The sequence below is a fragment of the Nelumbo lutea genome, chromosome 6 (genome assembly GCF_056320005.1).
Source record: "Nelumbo lutea isolate HS-2025 chromosome 6, American lotus-T2T, whole genome shotgun sequence".
Taxonomy (NCBI): Eukaryota; Viridiplantae; Streptophyta; class Magnoliopsida; order Proteales; family Nelumbonaceae; genus Nelumbo; species Nelumbo lutea.
The window spans coordinates 13,509,383-13,531,870 of NC_142689.1; the positions used below are offsets into that span (position 1 = coordinate 13,509,383).

The 22,488-nt window shown below is 40.8% G+C and overlaps 2 protein-coding genes, 1 long non-coding RNA gene and 1 pseudogene across 4 annotated transcripts; 2 read left to right on the top strand and 2 right to left on the bottom strand.

The window, feature by feature from the left end:
- Nucleotides 1-436: 436 nt before the first annotated feature.
- On the top strand, nucleotides 437-5,347 carry LOC148847449 (uncharacterized protein At2g27730, mitochondrial-like). Its single transcript, XM_088948464.1, has 3 exons — nucleotides 437-1,046; nucleotides 4,314-4,352; nucleotides 4,908-5,347. Exons 1-3 carry the CDS (start codon nucleotides 945-947, stop codon nucleotides 5,103-5,105), a joined length of 339 nt encoding a protein of 112 aa, XP_088804590.1. The 5' UTR covers nucleotides 437-944; the 3' UTR covers nucleotides 5,106-5,347.
- Nucleotides 5,348-6,165: 818 nt separating this feature from the next.
- LOC148847450 (uncharacterized) lies at nucleotides 6,166-7,038 on the bottom strand. Its single transcript, XR_016100376.1, has 3 exons — nucleotides 6,817-7,038; nucleotides 6,404-6,580; nucleotides 6,166-6,283 (listed from the first exon to the last, which is right to left on the bottom strand). It is a non-coding gene; the product is annotated as an uncharacterized LOC148847450 (long non-coding RNA).
- Nucleotides 7,039-11,118: 4,080 nt separating this feature from the next.
- LOC148847451 (BON1-associated protein 2-like) lies at nucleotides 11,119-11,706 on the top strand. Its single transcript, XM_088949610.1, has one exon. It carries the CDS (start codon nucleotides 11,119-11,121, stop codon nucleotides 11,704-11,706), a length of 588 nt encoding a protein of 195 aa, XP_088805736.1.
- Nucleotides 11,707-14,055: 2,349 nt separating this feature from the next.
- Nucleotides 14,056-15,560, bottom strand: LOC148847452 (AAA-ATPase ASD, mitochondrial-like; annotated as a pseudogene). The gene is made up of 2 exons (XR_016101382.1): nucleotides 14,492-15,560; nucleotides 14,056-14,372 (listed from the first exon to the last, which is right to left on the bottom strand). The product of XR_016101382.1 is annotated as an AAA-ATPase ASD, mitochondrial-like (transcript).
- Between the last annotated feature and the right edge of the window lie 6,928 nt (nucleotides 15,561-22,488).

A 22,488-nucleotide genomic window follows, 5' to 3' on the forward strand; every position in this document is an offset into this window, starting at 1 on the left:
ACCCTAATGGGACTGAAAACCTGTCCTCAGGAATGGGGGATTCCTGAATTTGCCCTGCCCCACCCTCGCCATTTATATATGCAAACCTGTTTTCTAAGAAAAACATATATAAAATTTATTGTATATATTATATGATAAAATATATTGCAAATAATATTTATATTTGAAGTATAAAACACTGGGGTGTCCAACCTGGGTCTGACCCTAAAATCCTAATCTTTCTAACTCAAACCCAGCTTACATTGTAATTTGATGCACTTGGATTGAGTTCAGGCCTAAGTGGGCTCAAATTGTTCAATGAACTTATTCTAACATATATGTATTTTATGCACATATATATATATATATAGTTAAACCTGATTTCGGTCAGGCTTAAGGCTAATAAACCATGATACAAACTAATATATTATACATATATTATCTATTGGATGGATTCGGGGCCGGGCTTAGGGTACCCCACCCCAACTTCGGTCACCAGAATTTTGGATTTTCCTGAAACTTGCCCCAAATTTCGATCAATGGCAAGTGAGTCGATGAATCCTTGTCGGGTGGGTCATATTACCATGTGGATACCATGTCTTTCCACGCCTGCTGAAGAAAGGAATAAACTCAAGACTCAACTGAATCGAATACCTTCCTCTTCTTTCTATTTCGCGCAAGCGAGAGTGGGCCCATTGGATTGACGGTCCAGATCCACGGAGCCTGTAAGACATCTCATCTCCTGCTTTTCATATTCCACCCCGGACCTGGAGTTTTGGATTCTACCCCAGCATCGAGAAGGACAGGTTGGGTATTTTAGTTTTTAGTAGATATCAAATAGGCAAATTCTGCGGTACAAAAATGGTGTTCGGATCGCCTGAGCAGGCGATTGAAGTTGAGAAGCTTGCAGAAAGAGTAGAAGATAGATAATCGACAGAAACAAGCCCTAGATCAGATCAGACGCCATGGCGACGAAAGCCACTGCAAGATACATATCTCGAAGATTCTCGAGCGGTGGCAGAATCCTCAGTGAGGAGGAAAAAGCTGCGGAAAATGTTTACATTAAGGTGCATTGCTCAACTTCTCCCCCCCCCCCCCCCCCCCCAATGAAGCCTTTTCTCTTTTGATTCATTTTAACTCGAATTAGATTTCTTTTCTTGATTTTATTTTTTATGTTCGATTTGCTTAGTTCGATTTTCTTGCTCATATGTTGTTAGTTTTTTTTTTTTACCTCTACGAGCTTCACAGTTTTATTGCAATATTATAGTTCTATATATATATATATATATATTTTTTTTTTTTCCTTCAGATTACGGGTATATCTCATTTATACATTTCTTAGATTAATGCTTATATTTGGTCGAATAAAAAGGGTACTTGTTAGAGAGATATCATTCTTTTATATATGTTTTTTTTTTCTCCTTATTTAGAATGGTTAATCATGCCAAGAGTTCCGTAGTGGTAGCATTCCCCCCTTTTAGATCAGTAGTGTCATGTTGCTGAACTGAAATAGTTGATTACGTAATGGCAATGCTACCTTCATGAAATCTTATGCAAAATCTCTATTTTCATTTGACTGTTTGATTGTATATATTATCTGGTACATCCGGAAAACAACCTCCTTTATAAAATCTATGAACTTCAAAAGCATGTTTAAAAGATGTCTATGTTTTTGAAAGGCTGAAACAAGTATTTGCCATGATACAATCCTTCATACCAACTCAACTTGCCAAGGAAAAGGTCAACTCATTAGTCATTAGGTTTCCTTTGTATTTATCTGAGAAACATTGAATATTGTGTCAGTAAACTAATGCGATGACCTATTCTCCATGGTCCACATGTTCTCCTCTGTCTCGTGTAGTTGCATGGTTTGAATTGCCTTGGATTAAAAGTGGTTCAAACCCTTTTTCTTTGGGCCTTTGGCTATCTCCAGGACCTACGGAAGTGCCACAACCTTTCCTTTAAAATGTAGCTTAAGGCTAAAATGTAGAACTCACGCCTCTGTATCTTATTTTTTCTGGCTTGTCCGATTCTAATACCTTTTATCCATGTCAGATTCTGACACTCGTAGCACTATTACCAGTAATATAGCTTGCTGCAAGAGCTTTACAAAATTTCCATCTTAAAATCTGGCCAAAGAACTTCATTCCCAATGTTTCCAACTCCCGTCTGTGAAAACCAAATATCTCAAGCAGCAGAGTAGGGAAAAAGATGCAAAAATCAATTGATTCACATTCTCTATGGCTAGCGGTGTCAATGGGGACCAGGTTTGGCCGTTTGGGTTGAACCCTTCCAAATTAAAACCAATTAGAACGTGTTGGATAATCCAATAAGACATTGAATTGGACCAATGCTGAATCAAATGGTCCAAAATAATCATTGGATTAGATTGGACCTGGTCCATCTATAACGGATTTATATTGGATTGAGTTGGATTAAACTAATATTCAGCCCATTGACAGAAGATAAGGGTAAGGGTGTCTATGAACCAAATTTAAATTGAACCAATTTGAACAGATTGGATGGTCCAATAAGGCATTGAATTGAATCATTCCAGTCCAGTCGAAAATATTTATTAGGTTGAATTGGACCTGATCCATCTGTATTAGACTCATTGGATCAGATAGAATTTAACCGATATCCGGTCCATTGACAGCCCTACCTATGACAAAGCAATTGACAGTTTGACACAACATTCACTATGGCTGCGTTTGATTGCAGTGGAAAAATCTTCTATATAAAAGAGTCGATGAAAAAGTCATTTCATTGATTTAAAATTTTTCTGGACCCTCGAGGGATTGAGGTGAGAATTGATGTAAATGTACATTGATAAAACTGATGTATCATTTATATCAATTTAAGATGAAAAAATCAAACATTCCAAACAAACACCTGAAAAAGTAAACCGAGTGTAAAGTTTTACACCATTCTGCTTTTACACCGAAACAAACACATGTAAACGCAAACCGACTATAGAATTTTACGCTGATTCGCATTTACACTGCAATCAAACGCAGCTTATAGCAATAAAAAAAGGCAAATGAATTTTTAGTCAGTTCCTTCTGTCGAATTAATTACCAGTGATAACTTTTTGCCATTTTGCGTGACAATTTTTTTTTGTTCTATGGCTTACATATGCTTGTTGATTTTTGAAACTCAGTTTAGTAACAAATAAACGCATTTAATTGCTCAAGAATATTACTAAAAATGTTTCATTACCGTTAATTTGAGAAATGCTGTCTATCATGTGTGCTTGTGTGTCTGTTTATCTGCAATACATATGCTTGTAATCATCTGTATCTCAGACATTCATATGGGCTGGTTTAACCATGATATTCTTTTTCTATTGTCTTCCATTTGGCCTATTATATAGTTATATACTCAAGGGGGTGCTTGGTGTTGCTCAAAATTAATAGCTTATATCACAAAAAAAGAGCTTTAGTATCACATGACTTAAATTGGCAACTTTGCAGTTTTTGGAGTACTCTGTCTCTGTTTTGGTGGTGTGTTTTATCAAACAGTAAATTGATGAAATGCAATATGCATAAGCCAGAGTAGATGGCTTATATGCATATCGAATTCGGTGAATGCTTGAGCATGTCTGCCAATTCTCTTTATGGTTCTGTACAAATGGCGAAACTGTGCTCTAATAACGGTAACACAGAAGATTATTTTGGACAGAAAAGCTTATCCAAAACGCAATATAGCTTAACCTGAAAAGCTAATGTAGGACTTTCAGGTTGAAAATAAGACCAAGGCAACCTCTACAACTAATGAAATAAAACTACTATAACTAATGAGATCCATGGGTTTGGCTGATTTGCATGGCCATCCTATACATGGATGGATTCCTCTGATACTACGGCCTTCTAGAAGATATGGATTTTAAATTCTTGTCGGACTAAATCTAGTGACAATAGGAGGGGTTTGTGGGTCCTTGTAGACTTTAGTTCGAGCTGAAGGGATAAGCTCGATGCCCATGCTTCACTACTACTGCTTTAAATTTAGAGTAAATATAAAGGCAATCCATTTTTAAAAACAATAAACATCGTTAAAACCGCTAAGGTGTTGTTTAAGTAATGCTCTGAATCCTTGCTACATATTAGTCTTATGCCACAAACATATTCCAGTAGCATCCCCCATTTTCTACGTTTGCCTTTTATTAAATCTCTTATCGCCCCTCGTTGTAGATGTGCAATTTTAATGCTTCAACTTCAAAGCATGTTTGCAATTAAATCTAACCTGATATTTTGTGATTTGACTGTTTAAAGGTCTAGCTTCCTGGTATTTGTCTCACTGCCAATGTACTAAAATAGTCACTTCTTAATCTTCAGAAAATTGAGCAGGAGAAATTAGAGAAGCTTGCACGCAAGGTATGATTTGTGCTTTATTTCCATTTATTTTTGATATTCCATAACATAATGCATGCTGAAGAGCTTTGACTCCTATTATTTCTTGATTAGCATGCGAGTTAATATAATTGCTTAATACAAATGGAATACTACAAATCTGAGTTCTTGAATGTTGTTCCAAAGTTCTATTATGAGCTTGGGGCTTTATACATAAATGTTAAGGCTGGGATTACCTATTGGTTGTATGGTTCTCATACATATGAATTGGAAGTAAACGAAGATGTGCATAAGAACCAATTTAGGGCAAAGTAAGAAACTGACAGGAAGGTTATTATGAGCTTGGAACTCAACACATGAAGCTTGGATTATCTATTGGTTGTATGGTAGCAACTGCTCTGACATATGAATTGAAGTAAATGAAGATATGCATAGAAACTAATTTAGGGCAAAGTGTGGAATTGACAGGAAAGTAGTGGTCATCCATGTTTCCTTGTAAAATCATACTTTGTGGTCACAATCTTTAGCCAGTACTTTGCTTACATTTGCCATTCTTTTATTTTTCTTGTTTTGTCACAGGGCCCTAAAGGGCCTGGGGGCTCAAAAGCTGATGCCAAACCAAGTGGCTCAGCTTCCTCAATGTCAGGTGTATCAACCGACAAGAACCGAAACTATGCTGTTCTTGCGGGTGTAATTACTGCAGTCGGAGCTCTTGGCTGGTATCTCAAGTCAAGTTCCAAGAAGCCAGAAGGAATCCAGGACAGAGAATTACACTGAGATTATTAGTTTGCTTGATGGTGAAAGGGCCTGCAGTGTTTTCTTGCATTAGAGTAGAACAAATCACAGAGAATTCACTTTGAGTTTACATTTTCTGTTTTATGCTTCCCAACTCAAGCATTTCACGTTGGTTGTACTATAAAAGCCTGAAAGATGGTTTCATTGTTATGATACATACTTCTTAAGGCCTTGAGGGGTTAGTCTTTAAAAATAAGAATGAGAGACAAGAACCGTTGGTAATATGATCTGATAGTGATAGGTAACAAGTACCAACAACAAACCAGTACTAGAGAAAAATCCTAAACAAATGTCCAGAGGATGTTCTCCTAGGATAGGAATCATAGGCTCCAGCGACAAGGGTTTGTTTGCCAAGTAGGTGTTATCTAATTGGGTAAATCCGGCCTATTTTATCTGTTTAAGGACATTTTGATTGATTGATTTACCCCAAGAGGTTTCTTATTGGCGCATTTTCTCTTAGGGCCCATTCATTTGCCGACCCTATATATATATATATATATATATATATATATATATATGTATATATATTTTGCTGGAAATTATAGGACTAGTGTGAACTAACTTTCTCTTCGCCTCTTTGGTAGATTTTTGAACCATTTTTATTTTATATTTTTCCCCTTCCAAATTCCAAGTGAGCAAAACCACTTGGGCATGGAGGAGGTACGGCCCATGAATAAAATTTTGAACCACTTTTCTGGGTAAATCACTTGATGGAGGAGGAAAACTAACTAAACTGTGGGATTAAATTGCTCTGTAGTTAAGGTAAAGGTCTTCTGGGAAATTGTCTTACTTACCCAGTTGACATTTTCCGGCAAAGAATACAGCTAAATGTATTTACTCCTTCGAAAGTTAAATAAGAAACACAAACCTTTCACCAAAAAATAAATAAATAAAGAAACACAACCTTGTCATGCAAAACAGGGATATTTGACTTAGAATTTCCCCGTATTTAGAATTTTGCTCCACTTTTTGAAAAATTATTTATCCGGATTAATGCATTTATTCATGTTTCAACGACCCAACATAAGCGGAAAAGAAAAAATAAAGGAAAAACTAGCTCGAGATTTATAAATATACATAACTACATAATCGGATTAGAATCTTACCTAAGGTGGAGAAAGTCGGACCAAATTAAAACGACTCCATCAAAATTTTCTTTCCTTGCAACCCAGAAAATAAAAAAAGCTTTAAACTTCATCCTATCAAAAACACCATAAGCTAACTCACTGGATTAAAGAAAAAGTAAAATAGAAACAAAAAGAGATATTTGTTGAGGTTACTGGTTTTCTGGTTCTGGCCATGGGATTTCATTTTTCTCTCAGCTTATTGGTAATGGCAAAGATGGCGCCGACCACAGCAACAACCATTCCGGACATTATGATAGTTGATTTGAACCTCTCCGCTGCTTCCTTCTTTTCTTTTTCTTTCTTTTTCTTCTTCTGCTCTCTCACTTCTTCCTTTCAATGCCAAAATGTGAAAAACATATATTTTTCAAAACAAACATGCAACCATTTTCTCCTTTCTTTGTTCAGTTGGTTGGCATTTTCTTCCATTAAATATCAAGCAATGACAATTAATGATGCTTCCATGGATTTTTTTTTTCTTTTTTTTACTCAAATATAATGCATGAAAGACGACCAGATTTAACAAAACCCATTTGGTGGATTTTAATGAATAAAGAGAAATTACGTACCTTGAGTTTGTTAGACATAGTAACGACTTCGGATGAAGTAGGGTTGACCGGAAAGTCCTTTGCCTTGCCGGGATTTAATTCTCCGGCCGCCGGAAATGCAAAGTCAGAGGCGTCTGGTTCTAGGTTGGCATCTACTCTTTTTGGGCTTGCCATTGCTTTTGATTTCCTTCACAGAGAAAAGAGAAAAGAGAAAAGTTGGGTTTCCAAGCAGGAGCGTTGGACATGTGCTTCATTCTTGTCAAAGCTTAAACGTAACACCTAACACACACAGATACCGCGTGGCAGTCTGCAGGACACGTGTGTATGGTCTTTCTAATGGAAGATCAGACACTGAAGCGATTTTTCTCTTGTTTTTTTCTCTTTTGATTTGATCCACTTCCAACCATCCGTAGAACCTGTTGGGTTTAATGAATCAACTGCTGTGAGAAAACTTTGTGGCTCTCTACGTTCAACAGCCTCACTGGGGTCTCTCCATGATAACGTTAGTTTATATAAGTCATGCCTTCAGTACGGTTACTGTAATTATTTCAATTTAGACCGGATTTGATGGATTAAACCTGCTTTCGATCTATCGGATGCAAATACAAATATAAGATAATCTAATTCAAAGTCTAATATGATATCTAATTTTCATAATCCATTGACAGCCCTATTGACGTATCAGGCAGCGAAAGCCCTATAGACATCATTAAGGGTGTCCATGAAAAAGCGAAAAACAGAAAATTTGAACTGAATTGATAAAATTAAACCGACTGGTACGGTTCTCGGTTAATTTATAAAGAAACTGTTTGTTAATCGAGTAAATCGGTATATATGTTTATATGTATATTTTTTATATATTATATATAAATATATACTTATATTATATTTATAATAATCTATTTATAAATATATTATATATTTTTAAAATATTTATAATATATTATATATCATTTATTATTTATAATATAATATTATACATATATTTATATAATATATATAATAAATATAAAAAATAAAAAAATCAAAGAATTGAATCTGTCAAAATCCAAAACAGACAGGCTAGTTAACCGGTGGTAGCAGTTCGATTTCGGTTTGGAAAAATGGAAAAACTGGGCTAGTTAACCAAACTATGGACACCCCTAAACATCATAAGCTGTGGAATTTTGCCAAAATTTTTCATTTGTTGTGATTAGACCTGTTCATGAGCCAATTTTGGGCTTAGTTTTTGTCAAAATTCTAATGAACTCGACCCAAAACCCAAGTCCAAAACAATATAAAGTTGGGCCTGAAACCCAACTCATAAACAAGTGTAGTTGTGATGTGTAAAATAACCTAGTGGATGCCTATTATGGATATATCCATTATTGATGTAACTGTTTCTAGTCACATACCATTTCTTGTGATGTATAAATTTTTTTGGCTAAGTACCTTGTTATTTGACCTGGTGGTGACGTGCCTTGGTGATGAGCTACTTGGTGGCAAACTCTCTGGTGGAGAACTGCTTGGTGGCGAGCTCCCTGGTGGAGAGCTACTTGATGACGAACTACTTGGTGGCAAACTCTCTGGTGGAGAACTGCCCAGTGGCGAACTCCCTGGTGGCGAACTGCCTGGTGGAGAACTGCTTGGTGGCGAGCTCCCTGGTGGAGAGCTACTTGGTGACGAACTACTTGGTGGCAAACTCCCTGGTGGTGAACTGCTTGGTGGTGAGCTCCCTGGTGGAGAGCTACTTGGTGACGAACTACTTGGTGGCAAACTCCCTGGTGGTGAACTACTTGGTGGTGAGCTCCTTGGTGGCGAACTGCCTGGTGGCGAGCTGCCTGGTGGCGAGCTGCCTGGTGGCGAACTGCCTAGTGGCGAACTGCTTGGTGGTGAGCTCCCTGGTGGCGAACTGCCTGGTGGCGAGCTCCCTACTCCTAGGCGGCTTGTATCTCAGAGAATTGCGGAGCTCCCTGGTGCAACGCAACCCGACTGCCCTCTGCATGAGGTGATCTTTCTTTTGTAGGTAGTGGGAGTTGAGGGACCTGCGAGAACTCCATCTTTTCCTCCTCTTTGTAGGCGGCGGGAGCTGAGGGACCTGCGAGAACTGAATCAGAGGACCCGGGGGTATTTTCCCGGCAGGGATTAGGTGGGTGAAAAGCCTCTAAACGGTAAGACTCGTCACATCCCGTCAGAACCGGGGTATAGTGGTGAACTCCTCGAGGTCGTCAGGCTGGCACTTGTGTCAGGCGGCCAGGTCGGAGCCTGGGCCAGGTTGTCAGGTCGGCACCTGCGTTAGTCGGCGGGTCAGTGTCTGGGCCAGGTTGTCAGGTCGGCGCCTGCGTCAGTTGGCGGGTCGGTGTCTGGGCCAGGTTGTCAGGTTGGCGCCTGCGTTAGTCGGCCGGTCGGTGTCTAGGCCAGGTTGTCAGGTAGGAGATCTTCTTACGATACGCCAAACTACTCTTCTGTACCGAGCTACCCTACAAGTGGCGAGCTGCCCAGGGGAGCTATACCGAGCTGCTTGTAGCGAGCTCTACTGAGCTGCCTGACTCCTTGGCGAGCTCTTTGGTGAGCTACCGAGCTCCTTGGCGAGCTCCTTTGTGAGATACCGAGCTCGTGGGGTATGCATGCCGAGTTTATCGGTGGGCGTCTTATGGGCGGCTAGGTCGGCCAGGTCGGATCATGTGCCAGGCTGATCCAGGTCCGCCAGGTTGCACAAGCTGTGCACGGGCCACGTGCAGGCCACACCAGGTTGCGCGTAGGCCGTGTGCAGGTCGCGCCAGGTTGACCAGACCGGTGCCGGGTGGGACACCAACTTGATAAGTTGTTGCCTGTGTATTTGCCTAGTTGTCACGAGGTGCCACGTGTCGCAATTTCATTGGAGAGCCAAATCTGCCCTCATCAATTACCTTTATTCATGAGTACGGATTTAGACCAAATTATTACCATATTACCATTTATACATCCTGATATATATATATATATATATTTATTTATTTATTTATTATATTTCAATCGTGAATGGTAACATGTATAGAAAACCATTTCTAAAAAGTGACTTGTTGAAGGTTAGAGGTAGAGCAAAGAGGATATGAACTGAAATGGTAAGAAATTATTCAAGAAGTCATGATATAATTAATGGGTATGGGAAAAAGTCTATATAATGCCAGGAAGACATGATATTTGACAGCTTTGAGCAATAGAAACCTCCTCTAGTTTTGATTAAAACCCATTATTATCACTTTTGTGATACTGATTGATTGATTTAATTTTAAGTGTTTCTGTTATCATGTCTTTTTTACATCATAGTTCAACCTATGGATATGACATTGAAAATGATACAACAAATTCATGTAACCAACCCCAGTAAGACGATCATTACGACTTTTCCTTTGCAAAATCATTTTGGAAAACAATTTGACAATTTAGATCTATTAATCTGAATCTAAATATTTAAATAATTAGGTTATATTCTTTTTTCTATTTTTCATTAGAAATTTTCTGGCATCCCCCTCACATGTGGGTACTCTTTTTATGTGAAATATCTCATTTTATAAGGGCCCATAGGGAGGGTTGAAACTTTGATTTAGCTGCTAAACTGTTTTGAAGAAGTCATAAAAAAAAGCTTAAATGGAAAGCCCTTATTTTGGCCTGTTTGGTAGGGATTTCCATTTAAATTTACATGAGCCCTTATTTTCGGCTCATGTAAATTTATTTTCAGCTTTCCAGTTTTTTACCAAATACGACTTTCCGAGTTTTCAGATTTCTCAGCTCATGTAACCTCACACCAGAAACTAGTACATGTGAAAGCCTTTCCAAATCTGAATTGATTTCTCAGAACAAAACATTTAATACTTATTGTTTGATAGTAGTAGGTGTCCTAATTTCTTGTCCTGACCTACTTTTGTTCCCTACTCAAACAAGAATCCCTGCTCAATCCAAATTTAGCTTCCCAAATCAATTAAAAAACCCATCCCAAATCAAGGCTTCTGAGACTTCCCAATAGATGACTGATGAGTCTCAAATAAAATAGCCGTGTAGCTGTCATTAATTTGTATCTGAATCCATCATGAGTGGGTCCCATCATACTGAGTGCGTCTTACTCCCATGGCCCCATAGCAAGAAAGCTGAAAGCGCAATTCCTGGTGTAGGTATATCTAATATCCATCACATATCTGGATAAATATTCCAGATGGACGATGAATGATGGCACTTACCCCAGTAAAAGGAGGGAAAAAGAAACTTAATATCGTGTAAGTAGTTCCCATATATTTAACCAACCAGTGGGCAGTGGACTATTCTCTTTCTCTCTCTCTCTCTCTCTCTCTCTCTCTCTCTCTCCCCATGGATTCTCCCAAGGTCCGAGCGGTGGAGCTAAACTTGATATCAGCCCAAGGTCTCAACTCAGGAAGATGGTGGAAAGGAATGAAGACCTACGCTGTTTCATGGATCAATCCGACGCAGAAGCTAAGATCGAGGATCGACACCGTAGGAAGAAGCAACCCCACGTGGAATGACAAGTTCATATTCGTGATGGACGGCGAACGGGATCTGGGAAACTCCACTTCTGCTTTGGAGATCGAGATTTACACCGTCCGGCGATTCTGGAAAGACCAGTGCATCGGAGTCGTTAGTATTCCACTGGATAACCTGATGAAAGGCGGCTTCATGGCGATCGAACTCCATCATCCATCGTCGGGAGCAGTAGAGGGAATATTGAACGTCGGGGTGACGATGTTGGATAACGTGCAGTTCTTCGTGAAGTCATCGGTACCGGTCGATTACAGAGCGCTGTTGATGATGGGTGTAAAGCAGAAGAAGAATGAAGATGGAGAGAGGAAGGAAGAAGGTGTACCGGTGCTGCTACGCCTTGGAACGAAGAAGTTATTCTACGGATTCATTCCGAGTTATATGATAGCTTCATCAGATTGAAGAGAGAAAAAAAGAAAAGAAAACAGGAAAATATTTTGATGTAGGAAAAAAAATGCCAAAGCACGTAAATTTTCTGTTTTTAAGTTCAATTATGTGTTACTTTGGAAAATATTTATATTAGAAAATGGGGAAAATACATGTCTTGTCAATTTTTTTATTTTTAAAATTTTTCTAATGCGACGGGTAAATGAATGCAAAAAATTGAGTAAGAATTATTAGGGGGTGTTCAAATTCGGTTATTATTTATACCAAAACCCAAACTGAACCAAATTGAATAAGCCAATTCGGTTTTATTATTTTGGTTTGGTTCGGTTTTAAGATATGAGAAATTTTGGTTTTTGATTCGGTTTGAAAAAAATTCAACAGAATCAAAACGAAAATAGAATTAACCAAAATAAATACATATATTTATATTTTAATTATAAATGTTGATATATTTTAATAATAATTAATAATATAAATATAAAATATAATTATATTTTAACTAATCAAGTTTACTGAATTAAAACTAAACCGAACCGATTTAAATTTGGTTCAATTCAATTCGATTTCTAGTCTAATTCGGTTCTATTCAATTTATAAAAATGACCTAATCAAAATCAGTTAGGTTTTGTTTTCCAAATAGGACTGAACCTAACTGACCGAATGAATACCTCTAACCGTGATTCACGGCTTTAACCTGACGCTACACCATTTTTTTTTTTTTTTGAGAAAAGACGCTACACTAATGGGCTTAGGAGAAACAAATATTTCTCCATAAATATGGCCTAGATCCAGTCTGAAATATGAGCCCAGGCCTAGAATTACAGGCCGGGCTGAGCTACAAATGTCTGCCCTTAATTTTGACTCCAAAATCACCCGCAATAGCCACCAGATCTCCTATGCCTATGCCTAAGAGCTTTCACCAATCAAAATCTCCATCTCTCACATAAAATTCAAAATATCACAACCTATGAATATGCATATCGACACCACTTTTAACCATGTAAATACCAACTGATTTCAGTTGGTGATTGGCACCACTTTTATAATATAAAAAGTTTCTATAAAATTCTCAAATATAAAATAGGGAAAATTTCACTAAAACCCACCTCAAAAACTTTAATTCCACCATATATCAACAACGATTAAAAAATTTCAACACCCACCTAAACACTAATACCCCCTCCCCCTTGTATCGGCATCGGTTCCCCAATTGTATGGTGAAGTTAGAATTTGTTAGGTCGGGGTAAGTGAATTTTTTTCCTAAAAAAATTCTTAGATATTATGCCTTTTTGGTGTTATAGTCGGACTTCTCAGTGTAAAACCAACTTGAAGGCTGAAGCATTTTGGCCTTCAGGTTGTAGGTCACGAACTCAACTGTTTAAATTGGATTTGTTAGACCATGACACACATATATATATATATATATAATTTATATTTTTATTTCAATTTTAAGTTTTTTATTTATAAAAATGGTAGAAAATTTTTAGTGTGTAACCTGAGACTGATGATTGGATTGAATGAATCAACAATTCAACCATCTATGCCGAATGTGTTTTGACCAAACCAATAGTTTTTGGTCAAATTCTGGGTTTTAAGAAAACCAGACCTCCTGGAATTGTGACCAGGTCACGGTTTGAATGGTTTTCAACCACCTACGTCAAACGGGTTTTGAGCAAAGCAATATTATTGGGTCAAATTTTGGGTTTTAGAAAAACTAGACCTGAAATTATTATGGAGTGACGGTTTGAATGGTTCAACCATTTGGATGAATATCATGTTGGAAGAATTGGAGCCTGTGCAAATGCTGATCTGGTCATATATATATATATATATATATATATATATATATATATATATATATATATATATATATATATATATATATCTGTCAATAGATTGCAGATGTTGAGATTTTGGCAGATCTGTATGTGAAACGCATGAGACTGGGTTCATGTCTTTGCCACCTTACATAGGGAACTTCCTCAGCCACATTTTCAGTTTTCTCTGGCCACAGGTTCAATCTTTATTATTCATGTAGAGATGTTTTCAATTCAGAACAAGAATTTCGTCCTTAGCTATACACTGCTGGAACATTTCTGTACTTAAATTTCCCAATGCAGTGGGATATGTTGTGATTTGTGAGGTTGGTATGAGGAATACTTTGTGAAAAACGAATTGGGATCTGTTCCTCACACCAACCTCACAACCACATCCCGCCATGTATTGGGAATATCCCCATGAATAATAAATGCAAGTACAAGAGATGTTCCCATGTGTGGCCAAGAGAGATTGGTGTGAGGAGTGGATCTGGACTCATGAGAAACAGATTCCAACAACAAAGCACAGTCTATTGTTTCTGAAAATTTACATCACCATTAAGTGCTAAGAGAAAAAACAAAATGTTGAATTTACCTTCCAGTTCCACTACCCTCCACTAAGTACAATTTCAATTTGTTCCTTGACGACACTTCTTTCTCTTTAGCCAATGCCTCGACTTTCTCTTTGGCCTCTTCTTCTTCTTCTTCCTCCTTCAACCAAGCTTCTTCCTTCACAGTTTCCAAAGCATTCTCCAAGCATGTAGTGCCAGCATCTCCACCAAGAACCTTAGGCATCAAACACTCGGCCAAATAGTCTATGGAAGTCCAGTTTCAAATAATAATTCTTGGCCAAAATCTTGAATGCTTCATACACGGAAAAAAAAAGTAGAAATACAAAAAGAAATCAGTTTAATTTTTTATTAAAATCCTGTGTCATGCAAACAAATATGAAATCCCACTTGAACTATTTTAAAGTTTCATACATAGATCGGATAGTCCAAAAACATCTGATTATGCACTTTTTTGGTCTTAGATAGAAGGCTGAAAACCATATTCCGCATCCGACCTCTCCTTATGAGAGCCGGATCTAGCTTCTCCACATGGTTGGTGGTAAAGAAGACGAGTCTCTCACCACCACGGGCAGACCACAGTCCATCGATGAAATTCAGAAGCCCAGAGAGCGTAACTGTTGTCTTTTTCCTTGGCCTCTTCTTTGGCATGCTTCGGAAGTGGGTCCTTCTCGCCTCTTCCTCTGCTGAAAGCAAGGAGGTCATTGGTGATCTCTGGCTTCTTGACGGGGTTCATCGCCAGTGTGTTGAACGTCACTGGGTGCTTGAACACCACATCACTCCAAATCGTCCTCTTGTAGCCGTGCCAATTGGAATTAGGATTTTTTGTTAAAAGCTTGTGCTGCCGGTTTTGCAAGCAAACAGCCTTGTCGTGGTCCAAGACATGATTGAGGTAGGAGAGGGTGATAAGGTCACGGTGGCACCCATGGAAGGTGAGCTTGTAGAAGAGCCTCTCGGAAGCAGCAAGGGGATAATAGAAAGAGAAGTTCTGAGTGGCGGTGGATCTGTTGTTGGAAGACCACCAAAGCTTAACCTCATTGAACTCGTTAGTGACCTCCTCGTTATCGTCCATGCTGAGTGCGAAATTCTTAGAGTTCTTGCCGATGACACAAGAGGGGTGTTGGGGCACACCCACACGAGAAGAAGTGAAGGGTGACAGCAATTGGGCCAGACTCTGATCCATATATAGAGGCAAGGCTATCACGTCATGTGATAGTGCCGGTAACGGTGTTCTCTGAGGACAAACCACAGGTGTGGTTGTTACAGCAGGGGCGAGGAGTAGAGAAGTAAAGGTCGCAGCGCATTGGATAAAGTGAGTGAGTGACAACAGATAACGGAAGTTTGGACCCTCTGTCCAAGTCTATGATCAGACCGACAATTTTGCTCCCTTTCATCCTCTGCATCAAACTCATGAAGCTTGAGAGAACTGGAGGAGAACGGTGGATTAAGTGTACTCGGCTTGACGGTAGTGGAAGATGGGGAGTGGTTTGGGGCAAGCCTGAGTGAAGATAGGAACAGTAAGGATATTTTAAGAATTAAAAAATATATATTAATCACGTTATTTCAGATGTTAAGTAAGTGTGACCAAATTTAACGACAAGGGAGGTTTTAAACAATTATTAAAAACAGTAGGGATACTTAATTGAATTAGTGAATTAGTTAAACGTTTAAGAAATTTGCCTTTTTATTTTTCCAAAGTTTTTAAATGAATGACTCTTCAGTCAATAAATTTGTCTTTTTATTGAATTAATTAGTCGATTAATTAATTAATTTATTGATAGAATCAAAGTAGGAGTATGACTCCTTTGAATAAGAATACAGGACGAGGGGGTAAGGATTTTAATCAAAACCAATCACGTAAACGTGTAGGTTAGTGTGAATGAGTATCGTAACACTCCCCTCAAATTGGAGAGAAGATGGTTCGAACCAACTTGGAAGCCAAGGTAGAGAAATGGTCCTTGCCAAGAGGCTTGGTAAAGACGCCTGCCAACTGTTGAGACGAAGGAGTGTAAGAAGTTCGAAGAATACCAGACTGCAATTTTTTGCGAACAAAGTGACAGTCGAGGTCTCCATGCTTGGTGCGCTCGTGGAAGATCGGATTATGTGCAATGTGTAAGGTGGCTTGATTATCATAGTAGAGTTGAGCGGGTTGGAGAGGAACACAGAGATCTCGTAGTAGGAAACTGAGCCATTGTGCTTCACATGCTGCAGAGGCCATGGAACTATACTCAGCCTCGGCTGATGAACGAGCGACATGTGGTGGGGCAAGAGGCCCAATCAGAGTCGCAGTAAATGTGTAGCTGTAGTGAACTGGTGGATCTGAGAAGGATGCCATGGCCAAGCATGGCTTTAATGTAGCGAAGGATGCGAAGAGCAGCATCCCAATGAACATTCGTTGGTTTGCTAGAGAACTGATTGAGCGTATTCATAGCGTACAAAATATCTGTACAGGTGACTGTAAAATATTGGAGGCATCCAAGAAGACGACGATAGCGAGTGGCATCGACTAGAAATTCACCTTGTGTGTCGTCGAAACAGTTGTTTTGCTCTATGGGGAAAGTAGTAGGTTTGGCCCTCTAGTGGAAATGTGACATGTGGCACCTCGTGACAATTAGAAAAATACCTAGTCAATAAATTTACGAAGTTGGTAACCCACCGGGGCACCGGTCTGGCTGGCCTGGCGCGACCTGCGCGCGGCCTACGCGACCTGGCCGACCTGGATCAGCCTAGCACATGATCCGGCCAAACCGCCCATAAGACGCCCACCGATAAACTCGGCGGCCTACATACCCCATGAGCTCGGTAGCTCACCAGGGAGCTCGCCAAAGAGCCAGGCAGCTCGGCAGAGCTCGCCACAAACAGTTCGGCAGAGCTCGCCATAGGCAGCTCGCCACGGGGAGTTTGCCCCCAGGCAGTTCGCCACCAGACAACTCGCTATAGGCAGCTCGCCACTTGTAGAGAAGTTCGGTACAGGAGTAGTTTGGCGTATCGCAGGAAGATCTCTTGCCTGACGACCTGGCCTAGACACTGACCCGCCGACTAACACAGGCGCCGACCTGACAACCTGGCCCAGACACTGACCCGTCAACTGACGCAGGCACCACCCTGACAACTCGGCCTAGGCGCCGACCTGGCCACCTGACACAAGCGCCAGCCTGACGACCTCGAGGAATTCACCATCGTACCCCGGTTCTAACAAGATGTGACGAGTCTTACCGTTTGGAGGCTTTTCACCCACCTAACCCACGAGGACTCCGATATATAAAGACCTCACCCCCCAAAGGGGAGGGGGATGAAAAAAGGGAAGTAATCCCTGCTCTCTAGCTCTCTCGTTTCTCCAATATTATCTTCAAAGCTCTCTTAAGCGTTGGAGAGCCCCCGCCGGAAAAATACCCCCGGGACCTCTGATTCAGTTCTCGCAAGTCCCTCAGCTCCCGCCGCTTACAAAGAAGAGGAAAAGATGGAGTTCTAACAGGTCCCTCAACGCCCACTGCCTACAAAGGAAAGAAGACCACCTCATGCTGAGGGCAGTCGGATTGCACCGCACCAGGGAGCTCCACCATTATCTAAGTCACCAGCCGCCTAGTAGGGAGTTCGCCACCAGGTAGCTCTCCGCCAGGCAGTTCGCCACCGAGCAATTCACCACCGAGCAGCTCGCCACCAGGCAGTTCGCCACCAGGGAGCTCGCCACCAGGGAGCTAACCACCAGGGAGCTCGTCACCAAGCAGTTCGCCACCAGGGAGTTCGCCACCAGGCAGTTCACCACCAGACAGTTCGCCCCTAGGCAGTTCACCACCAAGCAGTTCGCCAGTAGGCAGTTCACCACCAAGTAGTTCATCACTAAGGCACGCCACCACCGGGTCTAATGACGAGTTACTTAGCCAAAAAATTTTACATCACAAAACATTAATACGTGGCCAAAAATAGTTACATCAATTATCAAGGGCGTATTTCCGCAGTGAGAAATATTCCAGAAGGGGAGCGAACAACTTCCAGGCCTAGGAAGTGCTTCAATACTCCAAGATCTTTGAGATGGAACTGAGAGTGGAGATAGGCTTTGATTGCATTAATAGCAGCAATGTCATTACCTGCCAATAATATATCATCGACATATACCAAAACTGCAGTGTAAGAGGTGCCACAATGTCGAGTAAAAAGTGAATAGTCAGCCCGAGATTGCTGAAAACCATGCACAAGCAAAGCTGAAGAGAACTTGGCAAACAAATTCTGGGAGGCCTGTTTGAGGCCGTAGAGGGATTTGAGAAGGCGGCAGACTTTGTTCTCCCCTGTTTAGAAAAACCGAGAGGTATTTTCATATAAACTTCCTCATTAAGGTCACCGTGGAGGAAGACGCTGTTCACATCAAGTTGAAATAGGTGCCAATTTTGGGTAGTGGCTATAGCAAGTAAACATCTCAAAGTGGTGAGTTTGACAACTGGAGCATATGTTCTCTGTGTAATGGAGGCCTTCGGTTGCAGCTTACGGCCCGTTTGTCGGGGGGGTAGGTCAGTAATAACCCAAGTGCCATTGTCCTCTAGAGCTTTTATCTCAACGGCCATGGCATCACGCCAACATGGTTCTTTGGCAGCGATAGAGAAGGAAGATGGGTCAGAGGTAGAGGAAATGGAGGTCAGAAAGGCCATGTATTTGGGTGTGATGTGGGCATATGAGAGAAAGTCAGAGATGGGGTAGGGCATACCTGAAGACGATGGATGTTGGGGCGGGTGACGAACGCTACAACAGTAGTCACGTAAGTGGGTTGGTGGGCGGTGAGGTCGAGTGGAACGTCGTAGTACGGTAGCTGGTGTGGAAGCAATAGGTTGGGTGTTTGTGCAAGGAACCGTTTCTGGTTCAGAGGGGATTGGTGTTGGTGTATGGGAGGTCAGTTCAGTTATGGGAAGTGTGGAAATGTTGGTTGGGGTTCTTGATGAAGGGACTGTGATATCTGGGACGGGTGTAAGAAGGACAATGGTAGGAGAGATAGATGGAGAGGAAGGAGAGAGGAAAGGGAAGGAATCCTCATGAAAGATTACGTCACAACTGATGAATGTTGTATGAGAGTCGAGATCATAGACACGGTAGCCTTTGTAACAATGAGGATAGCCAAGAAATATGTAACGACGGGGCACGAGAGATGAACTTATCATGTGTGAGATGGCCGTTGGAAAAGAAGTAGAGGCAGCCAAAGACGCGTAGGTGTTTGTAATCAGGAGGACGACTAAAAAGAAGTTCCTGAGGTGTACGTCCTTGGAGAAGTGGAGTGGGGGCTCTGTTAATAAGGTATAGGGCGGCAAGGACACAATCCCCCCAAAAAACTAAAGAGAGTCTTGCTTGAAAACGCAAAGCATGAGCAACGTTAAGGAGGTGTCTGTGTTTTCATTCAGCCACCCCATTCTGTTGGGGGGTGGAGACACAACTAAGTTGGGGAATGACACCACGGGATTGTAGAAAATGGGCCATGGGTCGGGAGCGGAATTCCCGTCCATTATCGAAACGTAAGAAACGAATGGATCTATTGAAATGAGTAGAAACATAAGTAAAGAAATATTGCAGTAAGTCAAAAGTTTCAGATTTAATGTTGCATGAGAAAAACCCAAGTACAACGGGTGTAATCATCAACGATAGATAAAAAATAGCGTGCTCCAGTTAGAGATGGAACAAGTAAGGTCCCCAGATATCACAATGGATGAATTCGAAGGGAACTGTAGTAGAGATGGTGCTTAAAGGAAAATGTAGTCTTGTTTGTTTAGCTAAGGGGCAAATGTCACATTGATGGTTAGTGGATGCAGTGGTAGGTAGCTGTAAGGTGTTTTTTATGGTTGCGAGGTGAGCATCAGAAGGATGCCCCATGCACCAATGCCAGAGGTCAAAGTCTTTGATGGTAGCGGGAAGGGAAGTTGATGGAGAGGCACCCACAAAGTGATATAGATTGTCGGCGTTCTTTACCCAACCCAATCACCATCTTCGTCAATAGGTCTTGAAAAACACAGTGATTAGCATAAAAGGTGACAAAACAGTTTAAGGCTTTGGTACTTTTGCTTATGGATAACAAATTGAATTTAAATGAGGGTAGGTGTAGGACATTGTCTAGATGCATAATGTGTGAGAGCGTGCTGGTACCAATAGAAGCAACTTTGGCTGACGAGCCATCTGGTAAGGTAATGGGTGGAAGGGTAAGTGTGTTATGAATAACTGTACTAAGCATGTCAATGGAGAAAACCATATGGTCAGTGGCTCGGGTATCAATGATACAAGATTGGGGTGTACCTTGCTGTCGTACTGTTCTTGAGTAAGAGATGGTGGAGAAGCTACGGTGTTCAATGCTGATTTATTGTTGGTGTCATCAATAGGACGGCTGGAATTAGCTGAGTCGATAGCCATTGCAAAGTAAAAAAGAAAAGGAGAAAGAAGAAACTTTCGATGCTTTGATACCATAAAAGAATGACTCTTCGGTCTGTATTGAATTAATTGAATAGAGTACAACGGTATTGATGCGGCATGATCCGGGCATTCTTAACTGGCTGTTGATTGACTCCTTGTTGGCAACGAACGGCACTTGAGAAAATGAAGAAGAAGGATTCCTGGGGATTTGTCCGACGAAAATACTCCGAAACTTAAGTTATAACGCTAGGGAGGAAGAAGAAAGAGTATAAAAGACTAAGAGTGTAAATCGCGCTAGATCACTATGTCTCAAGATTAGCTCGTGAGCAAGTAAGAGTGCAAGTTCAGATCCAATTTGAGAGAGAGTATGTCTCTCTGCTTAAAGGGCTTTTATAGGGGCGTTCTTGTCAAATCAGGCATAACTACCAATGAACTCATGTCGCAGTCGTTACCTGCCAAGGCTACGTAGGTGATCCTTACAATGTACTACCCGCTTGGCTGAGTGACACGTCTTCGAAGGAACAGGCACACCACTATCTGTCGAGAGACATGGGGTAAACTGTCAATCGAGCAAGGATTGCGCCGTCAGTCATGAGTTACTTCGTAGCAAGCTATCCTTGCCGCGAGCTACTTTGTATTAAGCTCTTGGGGGTATTTTGAGGTGACCTTCATCAAGGTTGGTCTCTGGGGCAGTTCTTCTGTCCAGGCGTTGGAGCAAGCTGGTTTCCCTATCTCGCGAGCTGAAATAATCTTAGAGTATTCCCTTCTCAGTAGTTCAAGGGACCTGGAGCTCGTGTTGTAGCGAGCTCCTTCTATAGAGAGCCATGACGCAACGAGCTATTCTACAGACTCGTTACTTGGTCGCGGTCAAACCATGCTGTTGAGCTGTTGCTTGTGTTGAATCAAGTCCACATGTCATCATCTCAGTAGGTCGGGTCAAATCATCCTAGTAGGAGTCTGACTACTTTGAATAAGAACACAGGAAGAGGGGTAAGGATTGTAATCAAAACCAATCACGTAAACGTATAGGTTAGCGTGAGGATGAGTATCGTAACAGTTTTTATCATGATATGGCAACTCTTGACCTGTTGATATCAACATTTGAAGACTGTGGGATTATGTTTACTGCTGGATTAGGTTTAATCAATGTTCTAATTGCAGGCAACACTCTAACAGTTTCTAAGCTGCGCTTTTGGAGGTTTCAACTGATCTTCCATGCCCATGGTGCATTAAATTCATTATTGTCGATTGTAGGTGCTTGGTCTCTTGCCTTCTTTTCTCGGTGTCTTAATGGTCGAAGAAGTTGTGCCTGCACATCATCTTGTTCAAAATTTATCTTTCTCCGGCATTATCATTTGGTTAGGGGTATTCCTGGTTGGATACGGTGCCGGTGCGGTTTGAATAATATCTCAGGCTAAATCAGTATATTATGGTTGGAGAAATTTTCAGATCAAACCAAGCCATATGAAAATTAAACCAGACTAGACGGTTTTCTTCGATAAGATCCAAGCCAGGAACTTGATCCAACTCTCAGCTTGAAATCAAATCTGCTACTGTCCATTGCAATCCTGCAACTTTAGTTAAAACAGGATGTTACCGCTGCCTTCAATGACCATCTTTTAGTGAGCAAATTGTCCTCTTCTCCGCTTCTGGTGGACACCACTGGAGCAACACCTTTTTTCTTTAACGCCATTACAGTTGCTGGGCACCACAGCAGAAATCAGGCGGTTGGTTGTGCCCAACCATATAGATACACAACATTTAGATCCAAATCTTGAAATACGCCAAGTGGTAGGTTGTGCCCAACCATGTTTAAAAACACGAAATCACCAGTAGGATTTACCATAATCAAATGACCTCTCAGATTTCACAAGGATTTGTCCGTGTTTATCTTTGAATAGGCTCAACTCAAACAGAAATCTTGTAAATGCTTATTTAAAAGTAGAAATTATAACACATCCATTTAGTTTTGTCAATGGCCCTCCAAAACAAATTTGGTTTATACTTCTTTTGGTGGAACAAAACACATT